This window comes from Candidozyma duobushaemuli, assembly GCF_002926085.2.
Source record: "Candidozyma duobushaemuli strain B09383 chromosome Unknown D_B09383, whole genome shotgun sequence".
NCBI lineage: Eukaryota > Fungi > Ascomycota > Pichiomycetes > Serinales > Metschnikowiaceae > Candidozyma > Candidozyma duobushaemuli.
Genome location: NW_020289898.1, coordinates 1,190,844 through 1,207,979, shown reverse-complemented (window position 1 = coordinate 1,207,979; position 17,136 = coordinate 1,190,844). Strand labels below are relative to the sequence as shown.

General features: G+C 47.2%; 9 protein-coding genes across 9 annotated transcripts; 4 read left to right on the top strand and 5 right to left on the bottom strand. All coding sequences in view use genetic code 12, as the record gives it.

The window, feature by feature from the left end:
• Positions 1-21: 21 nt before the first annotated feature.
• On the top strand, positions 22-1,713 carry CXQ87_004118 (ATP-dependent DNA/RNA helicase; the record flags this gene model as incomplete). The annotated part of the gene is made up of 1 exon (XM_025482569.1): positions 22-1,713. The coding sequence occupies one exon, from the start codon at positions 22-24 to the stop codon at positions 1,711-1,713; it is 1,692 nt and encodes a 563-aa protein (XP_025337187.1).
• Positions 1,714-1,783: 70 nt separating this feature from the next.
• Positions 1,784-2,339, bottom strand: CXQ87_004117 (uncharacterized protein; the record flags this gene model as incomplete). The annotated part of the gene is made up of 2 exons (XM_025482568.1): positions 1,784-1,848; positions 1,892-2,339. 2 exons carry the CDS (start codon positions 2,337-2,339, stop codon positions 1,784-1,786), a joined length of 513 nt encoding a protein of 170 aa, XP_025337186.1.
• A 1,154-nt stretch (positions 2,340-3,493) lies between these two features.
• HCH1 (Hch1p) lies at positions 3,494-3,943 on the top strand (the record flags this gene model as incomplete). Its single annotated transcript, XM_025482567.1, has 1 exon — positions 3,494-3,943. One exon carries the CDS (start codon positions 3,494-3,496, stop codon positions 3,941-3,943), a length of 450 nt encoding a protein of 149 aa, XP_025337185.1.
• Positions 3,944-3,967: 24 nt separating this feature from the next.
• CXQ87_004115 (uncharacterized protein) lies at positions 3,968-6,449 on the bottom strand (the record flags this gene model as incomplete). The annotated part of the gene is made up of 2 exons (XM_025482566.1): positions 3,968-4,666; positions 4,719-6,449. The coding sequence occupies 2 exons, from the start codon at positions 6,447-6,449 to the stop codon at positions 3,968-3,970; spliced, it is 2,430 nt and encodes an 809-aa protein (XP_025337184.1).
• A 759-nt stretch (positions 6,450-7,208) lies between these two features.
• Positions 7,209-8,144, top strand: COQ3 (hexaprenyldihydroxybenzoate methyltransferase; the record flags this gene model as incomplete). Its single annotated transcript, XM_025482565.1, has 1 exon — positions 7,209-8,144. One exon carries the CDS (start codon positions 7,209-7,211, stop codon positions 8,142-8,144), a length of 936 nt encoding a protein of 311 aa, XP_025337183.1.
• A 233-nt stretch (positions 8,145-8,377) lies between these two features.
• YDJ1 (type I HSP40 co-chaperone) lies at positions 8,378-9,610 on the bottom strand (the record flags this gene model as incomplete). The annotated part of the gene is made up of 1 exon (XM_025482564.1): positions 8,378-9,610. One exon carries the CDS (start codon positions 9,608-9,610, stop codon positions 8,378-8,380), a length of 1,233 nt encoding a protein of 410 aa, XP_025337182.1.
• A 939-nt stretch (positions 9,611-10,549) lies between these two features.
• Positions 10,550-12,169, bottom strand: SRV2 (adenylate cyclase-binding protein; the record flags this gene model as incomplete). The annotated part of the gene is made up of 1 exon (XM_025482563.1): positions 10,550-12,169. The coding sequence occupies one exon, from the start codon at positions 12,167-12,169 to the stop codon at positions 10,550-10,552; it is 1,620 nt and encodes a 539-aa protein (XP_025337181.1).
• Positions 12,170-12,933: 764 nt separating this feature from the next.
• On the top strand, positions 12,934-15,252 carry CXQ87_004111 (uncharacterized protein; the record flags this gene model as incomplete). The annotated part of the gene is made up of 1 exon (XM_025482562.1): positions 12,934-15,252. The coding sequence occupies one exon, from the start codon at positions 12,934-12,936 to the stop codon at positions 15,250-15,252; it is 2,319 nt and encodes a 772-aa protein (XP_025337180.1).
• Positions 15,253-15,308: 56 nt separating this feature from the next.
• CXQ87_004110 (rRNA (cytosine-C5-)-methyltransferase) lies at positions 15,309-17,054 on the bottom strand (the record flags this gene model as incomplete). The annotated part of the gene is made up of 1 exon (XM_025482561.1): positions 15,309-17,054. The coding sequence occupies one exon, from the start codon at positions 17,052-17,054 to the stop codon at positions 15,309-15,311; it is 1,746 nt and encodes a 581-aa protein (XP_025337179.1).
• Positions 17,055-17,136: the final 82 nt, after the last annotated feature.

Here is a 17,136-nt window from a genome sequence, read left to right as displayed (position 1 = left end):
ACATCTCCATAGCATAATTCAATGAACAAAGCAGCAGACGCCGCCTATGTTGACGACGAGTGTCAGTGGGACTCGCTCAATCTTGATCCCCGCATTATACAAGCCGTGGATCATCTCGGCTTCAAAAATCCCACCCTTATTCAGTCCAGTGCTATCCCATTGGCTCTAGAAGAAAAGAGAGACATCATCGCCAAAGCTAGCACCGGCTCCGGTAAAACCGCAGCTTATATGATTCCTGTTCTTCAGAACTTGCTTACGGCCGAACAGGAGAAATGTGTCAAGAGCATTGTGCTTGTTCCTACGAGAGAATTAGCTAACCAGGTAGCTCAATTCACCGAGAAGCTTTTGGTGTACAGCAACCAGAAGATCAGCGTGGTGAACCTCTCCAGTAATATTTCCGAGCAGGTTTTAAAATCTTTGCTCACGAACAAGCCAGATATTTTGGTGGCCACGCCAGCCAAGTTGATCCAGGTGCTTCAGGATAACGTCAACCTGAACCTCATAGACCTTTCAAAGACGAGGCATTTGATTATTGACGAAGTTGACTTGGTTCTTTCTTACGGCTACATGGAAGATTTGGAGCAGCTTGAGACCTTCTTGCCTGTCAAGACAAACTTGCAGACCTTTTTGATGTCTGCTACGATAAACGACGATCTCAACGACTTGAAGAGCCGGTTTTGTTCAAAACCAGCTGTACTCAAGCTCAATGAAGACAACTCTGCTAACGATAAGCTCGTGCAATACTACGCCAAAACTACCGAGTTTGACAAGTTTTTGCTTGCATACGTCATTTACAAGTTGAATTTGATCAAGGGCAAGTCGCTCGTCTTTGTGAATTCCATCGAGCGTGGGTACCGTTTGAAGTTGTTCTTAGAGCAGTTTGGTATCCGTTGTTGCATTTTGAATAGTGAGTTGCCCGTCAACTCCCGTTTGCATATCGTTGACGAGTTCAACAAGAACGTCTACTCATTGCTCATTGCTACCGATGAGACGAGTGACTTCACGGTTGAAAAGGATGAGGGTGATGAAGAAGAAGAGGCCACTGAGAAGTCAAAGAAATCGAAGGCCAAAAAGGACAAGGAGTATGGTGTGTCTCGAGGAGTTGACTTCAGAAACGTTGCATGTGTGCTCAACTTTGATTTACCAACAACAGCTAGAGCATACGTTCATCGCATTGGAAGAACCGCCAGAGCGGGCAAGGCTGGTATGGCTTTGTCTTTTGTGATTCCAGAGAACGAGGTCGGGAAGCACAGAGTTGCAACTTTATCTACAGCCAAGAAGGACGAAAAGGTGCTTAAGAAGATCGTCAAGCAGCAACTGAAGAATGGTCTCGAGATCAAACCTTACCAGTTTGACATGAAGCAGGTTGAGGGTTTCAGGTACAGATCAGAGGATGCCTTCAGAGCTGTCACTGGAGTGGCTATCAGAGAAGCCCGAATTTCGGAGTTGAAGAACGAGTTGATCAACTCTGACAAGCTCAAGCGTTTCTTCGAAGAAAACCCTCAAGACTTGGCCTCCCTTAGGCACGACAAGGAATTGCACCCTAGCAGAGTGCAAGCACAGTTGAAGAGAGTTCCTGAGTACTTGCTTCCGGCCAGTGCCAGGGCCGGCCCTAAGAAAGACCTTGGTTTCATTCCATTCACGAAAAACAAGGTTAGAAAGCATAAAAAGAAGGGTGGCCGCAAGTCGGACCCGTTGAAGAGAATCAGGTAATGCGTGTATTATGCTATTCTGCTGAGGATCATGTTCCAGATTAAGTTTGCGACACAATTGCTGATGAACATCAACAGCGGCGGAATGAAGACAAACATGGCAATGGACACAAATGGCCAGTAGCAGTATGAGATGCTCAAGGCTGTGATGAAGGTGGAGAAGCTTGGAGATGGGTGACCCGGTTCGGCCACATCCCACACTTTACCAAGCAAGTGAAATGTCAACTGGAAGGAAGGAGCGCCGATCAACTGATCAATCAATATTCTATAGAACACAGAGTCCACTCTGGCCACAAGAGTGTCGATCCACAAGGCGGTGAAGCAGCCGTTGATGCATCCCCATATCAAGAATTTAAGCAACTTCGAAACCGATAGTCTGCCCTTGTAGAGCTGGTTCATGGACTGAGCTAGAGCTGCCGTTGATGCTCCCAATAGCGTAGGAGCCAAGAACAGGTATAGCAGAACAAGCTTGGTGTAAGATGAGTAGATCACCACGGATGCAATAGTCTCTAGTAGGATATGGAGCCATATTTTTCGTCGGTTTTGCGGGCTCAAGCGGCCCTCTGGTTTTTCATATTCAAAAAACGGTTTGTGCTTCAAGTCTGAAAGCTCTATACTTTCGGGCATGAACCACTGGTGGTTGAAGTTGTTTGGAAAAAGCTATCAACAAATCGCGCATGCATAGTCTAATACGCTTTTCAGATCCAGGGGATGATTTCTTGCCCGTCAGGGGAAATGAAAGTCAATATGAGATTGAGGTTTTGAATGCAAGTGAATGAATACTTTTTGGGTTTTTTTCGACTAAGTGAATCACGCTATGCTGGTCGTTTTCATGACTGTAATTCGGCTCTTCGCATTAGACGAGGCGGTACCTGGAACAGAGGGATCACAAAGCCATCAGCGTGTAGAAAAAGTGAATATACGATATAATCGTGATGTAATTTAGCTTTCTTCGTTTCCATGGCTTGACATCTACGTTTTCCTAAAGGAACTCGCTGCAACTCTCACCGTGATGATGACGTTTTCGCAGCCATCTAGAAGATGTGGCTGAGTGGTTTGAATCCAGTTCAGGTGATCAAATGGCAAAGATAAGATCTGGACCACTTGAGCATGCCACCCAGATATTTTCTTGAATGTAAGCTTCAAAGATTGCAGTTGTATATATTGTGGTAAAAACGTGCGTTGACAGGCGGGCTTAAGCGATGTGGCTGCTGCAGATCCCATATAAAAGCCACTAATAAATCCCTCTTTGGGGTAAGTGTGTTTCAACACGTGGATGTTTCAAGAAAGTTTGATATCAAAGCTATTGAAGTCTTTAATAAATTTCATTCCCGGTTTTGTGCCTCTTGACCAATGTCTCACCTAGTCTTTGGGTGCAAAATGCGATGCTCCATCAAACACCTTCACTTCCAGTGAATACCATCAAATCACTGCAGTACCAGTAACTGAAGTCCAGCAATCATCTACAAGCATCTAATATTGAGTTTGAAGTCTTTGTTCTTCAGCCGTGATACGAAAGTCTTATTACGACTAGATATCGCTACATTGACTTTCATACGAGGCCTAGTGACCGGCGAAGTATCACAGCTACAATCTTCAGCCAAAACATATTCTAATTTCATTCACTCCTGGCCCTAACCTCGGATCTTCCCTCGCGGCTCTAGAATGTTCTTACCCCAGGTAGTCGCGGATAACATATGCTGCGAAAAATTATTAAACCAATCTACTTCTCACAAATGGTGGTCCACAACCCAAACAACTGGTATGTGTAGATCGGCTCGATGTTTGTTTTGGACTATGCTAACCTCAGGCACTGGGTCGACAGAAACTGTCTTCCCTGGACAAAGGAATATCTTGGTGAAAAGGTCGTGAACACCTCATACGAGGACGATGCATGGAAGCTTGTTGTCACTGAAGTCACCTCCGTTGACGGTGACTGTGACGTTACCCAGAGAAAAGGCAAGACTTTGTGTATCTACGACATGAAGCTCCGACTTGCGGTGGAAGGATCCAAAAAGGAGGAGGAAGATAGCGCTTTCACTTCTACCATCGCTTTGGACGAGTTCTTCCACGATCAGGACGACGACGAGTACGTCTTCAACGTCGAAGGTGAAAACACTTCTCACGTCAAAAAACACTTGGTTCCTTTGGTGAAGGCCAAGCTCGTCAAATTCCAGTCGGACTTGATCGGCGCTCACGAGAAAAACGTTCAACACTCAACAGGTCATTAATTGCATTAAACTAGAATCGCCGAGTTAACAGCCCTCGAAGCCCTCTGGCACGCCGCGGGCGTGTCGGCTTCCCTCTCGGTTATTTAAATATATCTCCACTGCTCCGTATGTGTTCTGGTCTCTAGGAATACTGTACCACGGAATAGTGCCAGCCTCGATAGTCTTGATAACTTTGTAGTCGTCCACACTGTCGTAAGGAACACCAGTGCCAGGATCGAAGTACCTGACTTCCTTTCCGGAAATGAGACAAATCTTCTTGTTGCCATTGGGAAGGTAAAGACCGGTTGGAGCCTCGGTACTGATCTGCACCACGTTTTCTTCTTCCCTGTCCTCCTCTTCTTCAGACTCCTCGTCTTCAACACGTACACCAATCTTGCGGAGTTTCTTAAGATCGTCAAACATCGGACTGTCTTCGGTGATATCGGCTACCAGCTGGAAGAGCTCATCCTCTCTGTCATCCTTGGGTGTGGCATAAGGATTCTCGTTGCGAGAGGTGCTTCGAAGAATCGTTTTGACATCTCTGAATCTCCTTGATGCACTGAGAACACTCTCTTCTCCGAAAAGGGCAATCTTGATCTTCGTCTCTGGAAGCTTCCAATACCTGTCTTCCTCGTCGAAGTCCATGAGGTAGACCATGTTACGAGAAACATATTGCACCGGGCCCTCGAAAACGTTTCCGTCCGAGCGAGCTTTGTAAACAGGTGCGACTGACTTGACCTCGGGCTCTCTTCCTTCTTGGGTTTAACCTCCTCGGGCTGCTCTTCCTTCATTTCACTTTCCTTCTCTTCCCTTTGCCAACGTCATCGGAGAATGTAACTTTCTTCTCGACCTTGACTACCTCCGATTCTTTCGAGGGAGTGCCCTTTTCAGTCGTCTCATCGTTCTTCGTTTCACTAGCTTCACCATCAGCAACAACCGATTCCTCCTTTTCATGAGACTTGTCTTTTTCGTCATCCTTTTGATCATCAGGGTTCGCCCTTTCATCGGTGGGCTCAGTGGCATCGGTCATCTCGACATCATTAACTTCTGGCGTCTTGTCGTCGACGACCTCGGCGCTTTGTTCCTTTGAAGTGGTGACTTCTTCTTTTTGCACCTCATCAACGGCTTCCTTCTTTATCTCCTTCTCAGTCTCGTCAACTTGAGGAGGTTTTGTTTGGGTGTCTTCCAGACCGGCTTCGGCAGCACCATCTTGTGACTCCTTCTGATCCTCTTTTTCTGACTCTTCTGTCTCGGCTCTGTCCTTTTCATCGGCTTCACGATCCTGCTCCTCTAAAGAAGAAAGCTCGCCCTTTAGACGTAGTGATTCCGCAGAAAAGTTTGGGTCTGTTGCATCAATATTTTCGAACTCCTTAAGGCGCAGTTCCTTGAGTTTGCGGCGCTCTTCCCTCTCCTCTTCAAGTTTGCGTTTTCTTTCAGCGCGTTCCTTTTCAAGCTTCTCTCTTTTGATAGCTCTAGCTTCTTCAAGCTTGCGCTTCTCTTCAAGCCTAATAGCCTCTAGACGCTGTCTCTCAGCCATCTCGGCTCTGTAGTAAGGAAGGTCTGTGTCGACATCTCCAGGACGTCTAACATCGGGCTCTTCTTGAACGTTCTTTCTTCTACGGCCACGGCGCTTCTTCTCAAACATGTCTTGAACATGCCTGGCATCTTCAACCTCTTCTAGGGGTGTAACGAAGGTTGCTTTGGAAACAAGACGGATGACATTTCGAAGTTTTTGGCGCTTCTGTTGAAACATCATTTTTTGACGCTCCTTCTTGACGATTTCCTGCTCTAAGAAGGCATTCAATGAAAGAGTATTCTCCTTTTCTGTCTCTTGAGCCTGTGCAAGTCTCTCCTCCTGAGTTGGCTCTCTCTCTTTCACCCTAACAATGGGTGTGAGAGCAGCTCTTCTAGTTTCGTCTGCCTTGAGCTTTTCTAGCAAGACTTCCTTGTTTTTCACGGCAGACTTTCTTGAAGAGGCTCTGCGCTCGCCGTATAGAAGGGCATTAGATGCGGGCTTTGGAGCTGACTTAGGCTTGGGTGTTTGTGTAGCACGCTTCTTGATAGCGGGAATGATGGTCTGCTTCTTCTTTCTCTTCTTGGATCTTTCTTCTTTCTGGAGTTCACGTTCACCCTCACTCTCGTCGTCTTCAGATACAGACAAATCGGAGTCTGAGAGCATCTCGTCTGGATTTGCCTCGGTTTCAGACTTATCCTCGCCTAGTAGCTGAGCAGCTTCCTTCTGTGGATCATCAACGTCATCTCCATCTTCTTCGCGTCCTCCATCTTCCTCGTCTTCTGCTTCTTCGCCATCTTCGTCACCCTCGCCTTCTTCATCTTCCTCCTCTTCCTCAAACTCTGCATCGTTCTCGTCTTCTTGGAATAGAAGATGAACATCTTCATCCTCTTCGGTGAGGAATGTCTGTTGCACACCTGAGGCGGCCTCTTCAAGCTCTATAAGATGCTTGAGTCGAGAACCAGCATTGGCTCTGCGAGACCTTGATGTGGCAAGCCCGTCGTTGGAGTCCATAATAAAGAAGCTGGAGTTACCGAGACTTTGATATTTCGCGGTGCAGTAACAACCGGGTGCAAAACGAATCCATCAGATGGAGGACTCTTTGGGGAAACAGTTTTTTTGTAAAACGAAACAATACTGTGGAAGAGTTAATTGAAGCCGGTCAAATGCTTCGATTGTTTGGAATCACAAATTCAGCTCGTTTGGATAGGCATCAGTAATGCTTGGTCCATGAATCTGATACAATTATGACAGTCAAGCGTCGAGCAGTTGAGTAGTCAGTGCTATGATCATTATGTTCAAAAGGTTACCCTATTACTCTCTTTCTTCCTTGTTTTTCATCATAACTACAGCCAGTTAGATGTAGAAGGCGCTCTCAAATGGCTGCGAAATGCACAGGGTTCAACTATTGCCTCTGGAGCAAACCCTATGGAAAACTGGCAGGTGAAGTTGCACAAAATGAACTAGATTCCTTCAATGATAAAACTTTTCAATATTTCCAGCTCTGATCCATTTTATACTTTTGAAGTATCATTGTTCCGGCTCTCCTAATGCCGCGATGATTTTGCATTATCTCCATGAAAGTTGCGAAAGTGAAGTCTCGGCAAGAAGGAAAACCACCAGCAAAATTCAGCCACCAGGTTCTACACTGCATTATACGAGCATTGGGATTTTCATAACCTTCCAAACCATCTGAACTCAATCTTTTATAAAAACTACAAAACTGCATCACCTCACTTCAAACTCAGAAACTCCAACTTTATGAGAACTTCCATGCTAAGACAATCCATAAGACACGGTGTCTTCAGGAGCAGACTGCTCAATAGATACCTTTCCCAAGGCAAGTCTCAAGGCAATACTCACGCCTCGAACGAGGAGGTCTCTCATTTCAATGCATTGGCTTCGTCATGGTGGGATGTCGATGGACCCCAGCGGATTCTTCACAAGATGAATCTTGTCAGAATGGACTTTGTGAACGATATGATTCGTCTGCATCTCAAGCTCAACCAGGGAATCGAAGACCCGGAGGACCAGGTCTACATGCCTCCATTTAACGTCAACTTGCTTCCGAAGCCAGTGAGAGCTCGTATACTACAAGAACAGGAAGCAAGACGAGACGAAATGCTCAATGCAAGAAGATTGCGTGTTCTAGATGTTGGATGCGGAGGCGGCATTTTCTCTGAGTCGTTTGCCAGACTTCCATATGTGGAGCTGGTGAAGGGCATTGACCTATCTCCAGATGTGTTAACTGCGGCTAACTGGCACAAGAAGCTGGACCCTGTTTTAGAAGACAAGCTTTCTTACGAGCTCCAAGCTGTTGGCGACGACAGAGGAAAGTACGACGTTGTCACGGCGTTCGAGATGTTGGAGCATGTGCCTTACCCTGCTGAAGTACTCAACGAGCTTTTCCAAAGAGTCGAAGACGGTGGCTGGGTTTTCATTTCCACCATCAACAGAGACTTTGTCAGCTGGTTTACCACCATTTTCGTGGCTGAGACTGCTTTTCGAATCGTGCCAAAAGGAACTCATACTTTAGAAAAGTACATCAACGAGCATGAGATCAGGGAATGGCTAGCACAGAGCGAACACGCCGAAAAGTTTAAGCATGTCAAGAGTAAAGGCAGCGTGTTTGTACCAGCACTCGGATGGACACTCACAGACTGCCCTGGTACAGGCAACTTCTTCATGGCTTTCCAGAAAGTGCGTTAGACAAAGCAGCATACAGCACTAATAGCCTCCAGAAGGACATTAATATTGATAATCAAAACAGTCGACGTTGATCAATTCTTTCTAGCTAATATGTATATCGCATAATGGGACTGCTACAACGAAGTAATCTCAAAATTATGATGTAGCTATATGACCGGTTTCCCCGGTTGTTTGGCTGGACGAAGCCCCCACTGTGCTTTCGCTCCGACCAGCTCTAATATACACCGACCCGCTTACTGCGAGGCACACTGGACACCTGGTCCGGCGCCGGCACCCTCCTCATCATCAGAGTCGTATGCATCTCTTCTGCCGCTGCTGCTGTGCTTGTATGGATCAACGTGGACCAAGTCACACTCGTCCACCTCGGCGCCCTTGGGGACCTGGTACTTGGTTCTTGGAGGCAAGATGCCCTCCAACTGCTTCAACTTCTCCTCGGAGGCAAAGTGGGCCTCTGGGAACTTCACGTTGAACTTGATGAACAAGTTACCTCTGTCGGAGGATCTGTAGATTGGCATACCCTGCTTCTCAATCACACGAGAGACACCTGGGGAGATCACCTCACCAGGCAAGATGGAGAACTTGATGTAGTCGCCAGAAACGTGCTTGAAGGCAATGTCGCCACCGGCCAATGCAGTCAACAAGTCCACCTCGCACTCGTAGTACAAGTCGGCGTCCTTTCTCTGGAATTTAGCGTGGGGCTTCTCGTCCACCACGAACACAACATCACCTGGGGTCACACCTGGCTCCTGGTCACCTTCACCGGAGAAAACAATTCTCTGGCCATCCTTCATACCTGGATCAATGTGAACCTGCAAGATCTTGCGCTCAGCAGCGGTCTTCTTACCGTTACAGGAGGTACATCTGTCCTTGGGGTCGCAGATGTCACCGGTACCCTGACAGGCGTCACACTGGGTCTGGTATCTCTGAATCATAGGACCCATCTGTCTGGTGACGAACTTCATACCCACACCGTGACAGGTGCTACACTGCTTGACCTTGCCCTCTTTGCCTCCACGGCCGTCACAGGTCTTACACAAGACAGTCTTGTTCAAGGCCAACTTGGTCAGTCTACCCTTGAACAACTCCTCCAAAGTGCAGCTGATCTGGTGCTTGATGTCCTTGCCTCTAGCAGGACCTCTGGAGGCACCGCCCATGCCTCCCATACCGCCAAATCCACCACCAAAGAACTGGCTGAAAATGTCGTCTGCACCCATACCGCCCATACCGCCTGGGCCACCGCCGTTCAAGCCATCTTCACCGTAAGAGTCGTACATCTCTCTCTTCTGGTCGTCTGAAAGCACCTCGTAAGCTCTCGAGAGCTCCTTGAACTTCTCAGCTGCCTCAGGCAGAGGGTTCTTGTCTGGGTGGTACTTTAATGCCGATTTTCTGTAAGCCTTCTTCAACTCGTTGTCAGAGGCGCCTGGAGCGACGCCCAAGAGGTCGTAGAACTTAGTATCCTTCACCATGGTAATAAATATGTAGTAGTAGCTGGCCTAACGCCGATGAGATCGAGTCGGTGATTTTTTCGCAGCACACCGTTTGCACAGTTCTTCGGGCTTCTATGAAGTTCCACCCAAACCTGCCAAAGACCCAAATAGGAAGGCTTACTAAGATGGAGGCAAGAGGTAGAGACTTGCTGGGGCTACATGAATTTCAAAAATTTTCTAATCTTTCCTCCTGGTAATGTCTCCTGAGACGTGCCTCGTGAGAACTTCGAGCTGCATAGAACCCAACGGCTCAGAGCTATGCAAGCCAGGGAGACTCCTTCGGCGCTACCAGAATTTTTTTTAGGAATGTCCGTATAAGCCATGTTTTTATTTTTTTGACTTTTCTATCTGTTTTTTTGTGAACTCTCGCTTGTTTTGTTTTCTGCCCTGATGAGGTTTTTGAGAAACTGTCTTAGCCGAGCTTACGCATCGAGGGTTTCTTTTTTTTTTTTTGAGTCCCTCCATGTGGTCCAGGCCACACTGTGGTAGGCGAACCAGGGGATTTTATCAATATTTTGTGATTCATTGAAAAAAATATAATTACCAACTCGCCTGAAAAAAGAAGAAAATTTTTCAAATGTCTCCCGAGCTCGTGGGTGTTTTTTCATGGTTGACCTTTGATTTGCAGCCAGTGAGAATGCTCCATTTATCAATCAAGCGGCTGGAAGTGAGATAACGAATTGTCAAACATGCTTCAGCTTCCTCAGAATCATTGAAGCATCGAAAGTAAATTATTTTACCACACCATGGCCATTTAAACTAAATGGCTATTGTATGGCACAATGAGTCTTTGTGAGCCGTTGGCATGTGTCATAAGGTACTGCCATACTGCGGTGAAAAATGAAACCGAGTATAGTTCTTGCTTAACGTCAATCTACACTGCCTCAGTATTTTGTATATCATTCGTCTACTATTTATCTACCCGGCGTGCTCAACAACCTCGCTGACAAGCTTGCCGTTTCTGACAAAGTGCTGCAACTGCTCAGGGACAGCCAACTCCTCGTAGTCCTCCTCAGTTGGAACATTGATGTTGAGAGCTGTAGTGTTGCTCGTGACAACGGAGCTGTCAGCCTCCACAGACTCCTTCGAAAGGTAAATGTTACCCTCGTCCGACTTGTCGATGGTGATGAGTGGGACCACACCTGTAACCTGCAATCCGAACTTCACGGACTTGATGACGTCCACTCCCGAGATCAACGAGTGCACCACGACACCAGTGTTTCTTGTCTCTGACAACGACACAGCGTTACCCTTACCGTTGATCTGAACGGTGATGCCGTCAGTGTTACCGATGAAGACAGAGTGCTGCATCTCAGCCTCAATTATGACAGGCTCCTTGGTGTTCTCCGAGGTCAAGTTTTCGATAATCCACTTGGATCCGTCCACAAGCTCCACGCGTGGTGGCTTGGCCTTCTTAACAGTGCCGCTAGGAGTGGACGACAAGCTGGTGGGCTTCTTTGGAGGGGTTGGCTTCTTGGACACACCCTGCTGTCTCAAGGCAGGGTTCTTGTGCGTCATCTGCGACTTTTCAACCTTTTTAAGGCCCAGAGTGATGTTCTCACCCTTGTTCAAGTCGCTAAAGACGGCCTTCATACCGCCAGAAGAGGTCTCCTTGGGCTGTGCAGACGACTCGTCAAAAATGTTGGCTGGAGGAGCTGGTGGGGGTGGGGGTGGAGGAGCGGAATCGCCCGCGGAGCCTTTTTGTGGCTGGTTGGTGGCACCAGCAGCGGCAGCGGCCAAAGATTCACCCAAGGTGATTCCACGAGGGTTCCACGAAAGACCAGAAGAGTGGTACTCCTTGACGTAAGTACGCAAGCTGTCGAAAATCGACAAGAACGCCTTGACCCAATCGACATGCTTATCGTCCTTGTCCTTATACTCCTTCATCACACGGTTCAGCCAGAACTGAGCGCTGTCCTTGAACTCAGGCACATACGAGAGTGGGGTATCGCTGACGATCCAGCCGAGAACTGGGGCTCCTTCACTGATGGTGTTGAGGTGATTGAAGAAGTTGGAGCGACGGTTAGCGTCTTTCAAAGACACAATGGCTTCAATGTGGGTGTTGATTGGAGCCAATGCCTTCTGCAAGTTAGCATCGCTAGGCAGGGGTTTCTTAGACTGGGAAACAAGGCCCAAAAACTTGGCCTGCTCCACGAAAGCATCCTGCAATTCCTGAGCAGCATTGCCCACAACCTCATCAATTGTCTTGGAGAGATCCACAAATGGTGCAATGTGGGACTTGATCAATTCATCAAAAACGGTGACAAACTTGGCGGGTGCCGCGTCCACCTTGGCCGGATGGGGCTCAGTAGATGTAGAAACGCTCTTGGAAATATCACTAACGTCAGTCAGAGAAGGAGCCAGCAAGGCATCCAGAACCAGATCATGGGTCAATGGTTGAGCCTTGTTAGCCTCCTCCTGGAAAATGGTGATATCCTCCAAACGGCACGTTGCCGCCTCCAAACGCTTCAAGATGGTCACAATGTTGTAGCCCTGTACATTGAGCTGGTTTTCCTCAGCGGGTCCTTGAGGTGGCATCGTTGTAGTTTTAGTAGACGTGGTTGCGATTTGATACATACATGTATGTGGTGCACAGGTTGGCCCGAATCGGCACCATGACGTGATTGTCTTTAGACGTCAAATCGGCCACTTGAGGAAGACTTTTTGGGAGTTTCGATGAGATTGGAATTATGGTTCTTAATGAAACTTGGATATTGGGCTAGCTTGGTTGTGGTCCACTATTGTTGTAGGGATTCGCAGCCATAGTAGAATAGCTAATTGGGGCACTAACAATCGAACAAACCTTCTTTAATGGTATCTACATAATTTCACAGGTAAACCGAAGTTTCTTGGTCGTTATATCTTACAGACATTTGATGTTTCTTTTGTCTATTCGAGCACTACTTTGATTATCGCTTAGGACCTCACCCCATCCAACATGGAACTTCGAGACCTCAACTTTACAATTTCTACTCATCAGGAAATATAGCGTACTAATCAGGACATATAGTGCTTATTCATACGTATGGCAGTATCATCTTGTCATTGGTATATCAGATCTCTCTGCAGAAGCTAATCTACGACATAGGCTCAACTTCCCCATCGAGTGCATAACCAGCTTTCGATGAAACAATTCTATGACCGGTGTTTTGGAATAACTTATTTTATCAAAAACACCAACCCCCTAAATAATAACCCAAGCCCCGTCTTGACTTCTCCTCCTAGATCTCTTCACTGTGTCCTGTACAGACACCAAGCTTCAAGATTCACGACTGAATCGAATCTTCAGCTCCTAACTCCTCATGACCGTTACTCCAGAGGAAGACCTCCCGCCACAGCCGCTCCACTACCTTCGTGAGCCACAGGCTGCAAATCTGTTTGAGCCATTCTATAGATCCTACAGTCCGGAGGTCCCTATAGCCATTGACTTTGGCGCATCCAACGTCAGAGCCGGTTTGGTGAACTCACCAGATCCAAATAACGTTTTTCCTACTTTGGTGACCAAATACAAAGACAAAAGACTGGGTCTCAATTTGACCCTCGTGGGTAATGACATCTTTCGTGAGGTGAACAACCATAGTGGTATCAGAACGAACGCCAAGTCACCCTACGACGGGGCTCACATTACCAACTGGGATATAGTCGAAAACATCATCGACTACTCGTTGGAACATTTGGGTGTTCAATCCCTGACTGGTACTTTGCAGAATCCAGTTGTATTATCAGAACCAGTTGCATGTCCTTTGAGCCAGAGAAAGAGCATGTACGAGCTTATCTTCGAGACTTACCATGCTCCAAAAGTAGCTCTTGGAATAGATTCGCTATTCTCATACCATGCTAACTCGCTGAACCCTAATGGTCTCGTCATTAGTGTGGGAAGCGAACTGACACATGTGATCCCAATGCTACAGGGCAAAGGCGTCCTACTGCAATGTAAGAGGATAGACTGGGGTGGCAACTTGGCACTGCTGTTTCTTCAGAGGCTTCTTGCGTTGAAGTATCCATACTTCCCTACTCGTCTTTCTAACCACCACACAAACCATATTCTCTTTGATCATGCTTATGTGCTGAAAGATTATCCTAAAGAGTTGTCCAACTACCTTGACATGGACGTTTTGGAACAGAAGGACGTCGTGATACAGGTGCCTGTTGAGGTTGCTGTTGACAAGTCAAAGAAGTCAGAGGAGGAATTGGCTAAACAGGCTGAGAGAAGAAGAGAACAGGGAAGGAGACTTCAAGAACAAGCCAGAAAGAAGCGCTTGGAAAAACTTATACAAAAGGAGCAGGAGTTCGAATATTACAGTCAGCTCAAGGAGACACTTAGTCTGTTGAGTAAAACTGAAGCTGACAGGAGATCTCAGAGCGAGGATTTCAAAGACTTCAATGACTTCAACAAATATGTTGACAACTTGGAGAAATCCTTGAGGAAGGCTAGATCACAAGATGTGGACGATGGAACTGAAGATGACGTGCCAAATCCAGAGGAAGCCTGGCCTTTGGTCCTGATTCCTGATGAGAATCTCTCCGAGGAACAGATTAAGGATAAAAGGCGCCAGAAGCTCTTGAAGGCTAACTACGACGCAAGAATGCGTGCAAAAGAAGAAAAGAAGAGGGAGGAAGAGGAGAAAGCACAGTTTGAAAGAGAGCAACAAGAATGGAGAGAGAGGGACTTGGACGGTTGGTGCACATCTAAGAGACTCGAATTGGCCCAACTCATTGCAGGCTACAAGAAGAGAATTAAGCTTCAAGAAGCCATGAAAGACAGAAAATCCATGGCGGCTCAACAGAGAATGAAGAACATTGCCGACTTGGCGAACGACAGTGCTGCTAATGGAAGAAAAAGGCGGAAGAATGTTGCGTCTGCTACAATTGATAATGACCCTAATGATACTTTTGGAGCTAATGATGATGATTGGAACGCATACAGAGATATTAGCAATGCCAACCTAGAGGAGGAGCAAGAAGAAGCCACCACTGCCATCTCTGCTTTGGAGGAGGAGTTGATGAAACATGACCCTAACTTCCACTACGAGGATACTCTTGCCGCATCAGAGACTTTTGACTGGAGAAACTCTGTGCTCCACAAGTTCATCCATGGACCACGCCAGTCACTTACATTGGCAATGCAAGCAGAGGGACACGATCCTCAAGAACTCGCAAACCACCCTGATATTATACGGCGCAACCATCAGCTCCATATCAATGTGGAGCGTATCAGAGTGCCAGAGATCTACTTCCAACCTCACATTGCCGGTCTTGATCTGGCAGGTATTCCCGAGGTCGTCCAAAACTTGCTCTACAGAAACTTTGACGGGAATTTTGGTGTTGGCGGTCAGCTGAGATCGCTTGTCGAGAACGTCTTTGTTACTGGCGGTGGCTCATTGGTTCCAAATTTCACTGACAGGCTCAGGGCCGAAATCCAGAGCTTCCTTCCTGTTGGTACCCCATTCAATGTTACTCATGCCAGAGATCCAATTGGTGATTCCTGGAGAGGTATGCAAAAATGGGCAGCATCGCCTGAATCACAGAACAGCTATGTCAGCCGACAAGAGTACGAGGAGTACGGTGCCGAATACATCAAGGAACACGGCCTTGGTAACATCAGTCTCCGAAACTTCTAATTACAAAAATGCATTCTTTACTCAAAAATTCTATGATACATAACTCCAGCAATGCTCTATTTTTTCGTGTTTGGATTCAAACCCTTCCTCTTCATGCCTCTCTTGATGGCCTTGTCCAACAACTCCTTGTCCTCTTCGTCATTGAACTCAGCAAAGTCGTCGTGAATGATACCTTCTTCCTCGGCCTCAGATCTAGCCAAAGACTCCTTCTCCTTAGCACCGGCCTTAGAGACATCATGAGGTGAAGAAGCAATCTTCTTAAATTTGGCCACAAAGAAACCATCGACGTTATAAGTGTGAGGGTAGTAACGTCTGGTCATCGAAAGCGAGTTGTTGAAGTGCTTGCCTCTGAAAGAAGTGAAACCCTCCTTACCAATTTGCAAGCCTGTTTCCACCAACTTGACGTTGGGTCTCTTTCTCAATGCATAGTCCACCACAGCTTCATTCTCGTCCACAGCCACAGAACATGTAGAGTAGACAATGACACCACCAGTCTTGGAGTGGGCATCGACAGAGTCAATGGCACTCAACAACAACTGCTTCTGGAGGTGAGGAATCTGGATAAAGTCCTTCTCGTTTCTGTTCACCTTAACAGACTCGTCCTTGGCGATAACACCAGTACCAGAACAAGGAGCGTCCAAAAGAATTCTGTCGAAACCGCCAATGACCTTGGGGAATTCACGAGCATCGTAGTTACAGACAATGGTGTTTCTGCATCCCAATCTTTGGATGTTAGCCACAAGCGACTTGGTTCTAGCCTTGTTGGCATCGTTGGCGAAAACACACCCGGTATTCTTCATCAACGCAGAAATGTAGGTGGTTTTACCACCGGGAGCAGCAGCCATATCAAGCACACGCTCGTTTTCTTGTGGGTCCAAAGCCATCACAGGCAAGAAAGATGAGGCAGCCTGCAAGATATACTGACCAGCCAAATACTCTGGAGTGGCACCAATAGGAACCTGGGAGTCGAAGATCTGCAAACCAACCTTCGTCCATTTTCCGATGGGTTGAAGGTTGACACCTCTGTTGACCAATGTCTGGGCCAAGTCTCTTCTTCTGGCCTTCAAGGTGTTGGTTCTGATGGTAACTGGTCTGGCGACCTCGTTGGCCTCGAAGAATTCCATGGCTTCAGCAGGCGAGAACAAGTCGAAAAGCTTCTCGGCCAAGAACTCAGAGTAACCAAAGTACTCACAGATATCCTTGAGGAAACGAGAGGTGTAGTCAGCACGAGACTTGCCCTCTTCAGCCAACTCCTTGAAGTTCTCCAAGACCTTCACAATCTCAAGCATTCTGGTTCTTACAGCAGTCACATCGGTGGGCTGCTTGGCCAATTCCTCCTCTTCGGCCTCAGTAGGCAACACCTTGGCTCTAGGCTGAACAGCACCTTGCACCAACTCAAGCTCGGCCTCCTCAGCCTCTTCCTCTTCCTCTTCGTCAAGCTTTTTAGACAATGCCTCCATGTTGGCGGCATTCAAGTCCTCAAGATCGTCTTCGTCGTCAGAGAATCTGGGTCTCTCTCTGCCTTCTTCGTCTGAATCAAACTCATCACCCATGTCAGCCTCGTCAAACTCGTCCTCTGGGAACTCGTCAGCTGGAATTTCGTCGTCCTCATCGTCATCAAAAAGCAGCTTCTTGGCCAGGCTAAGCTGTTCAAGGTCAACCTCAGGAAGTTCAACCTCTTCTTCTTCAACAGGTTCCTTCTTGCTTCTCTTCAGCTTCTTTTCCTTCACGGGCTGCTGCTTTCTCTTCTGGGGCTTGCTTTTGATATCTTCGCCTTGAAGCTCTTCGAGCGTGGGCGGCATGCCCTGCTTGTTTTTCGCTCTCCGTCCCATCCTAGCTAAAAAGTGGTATCTGACTTTTGAGATGCCCTCGATGCGATGCGAA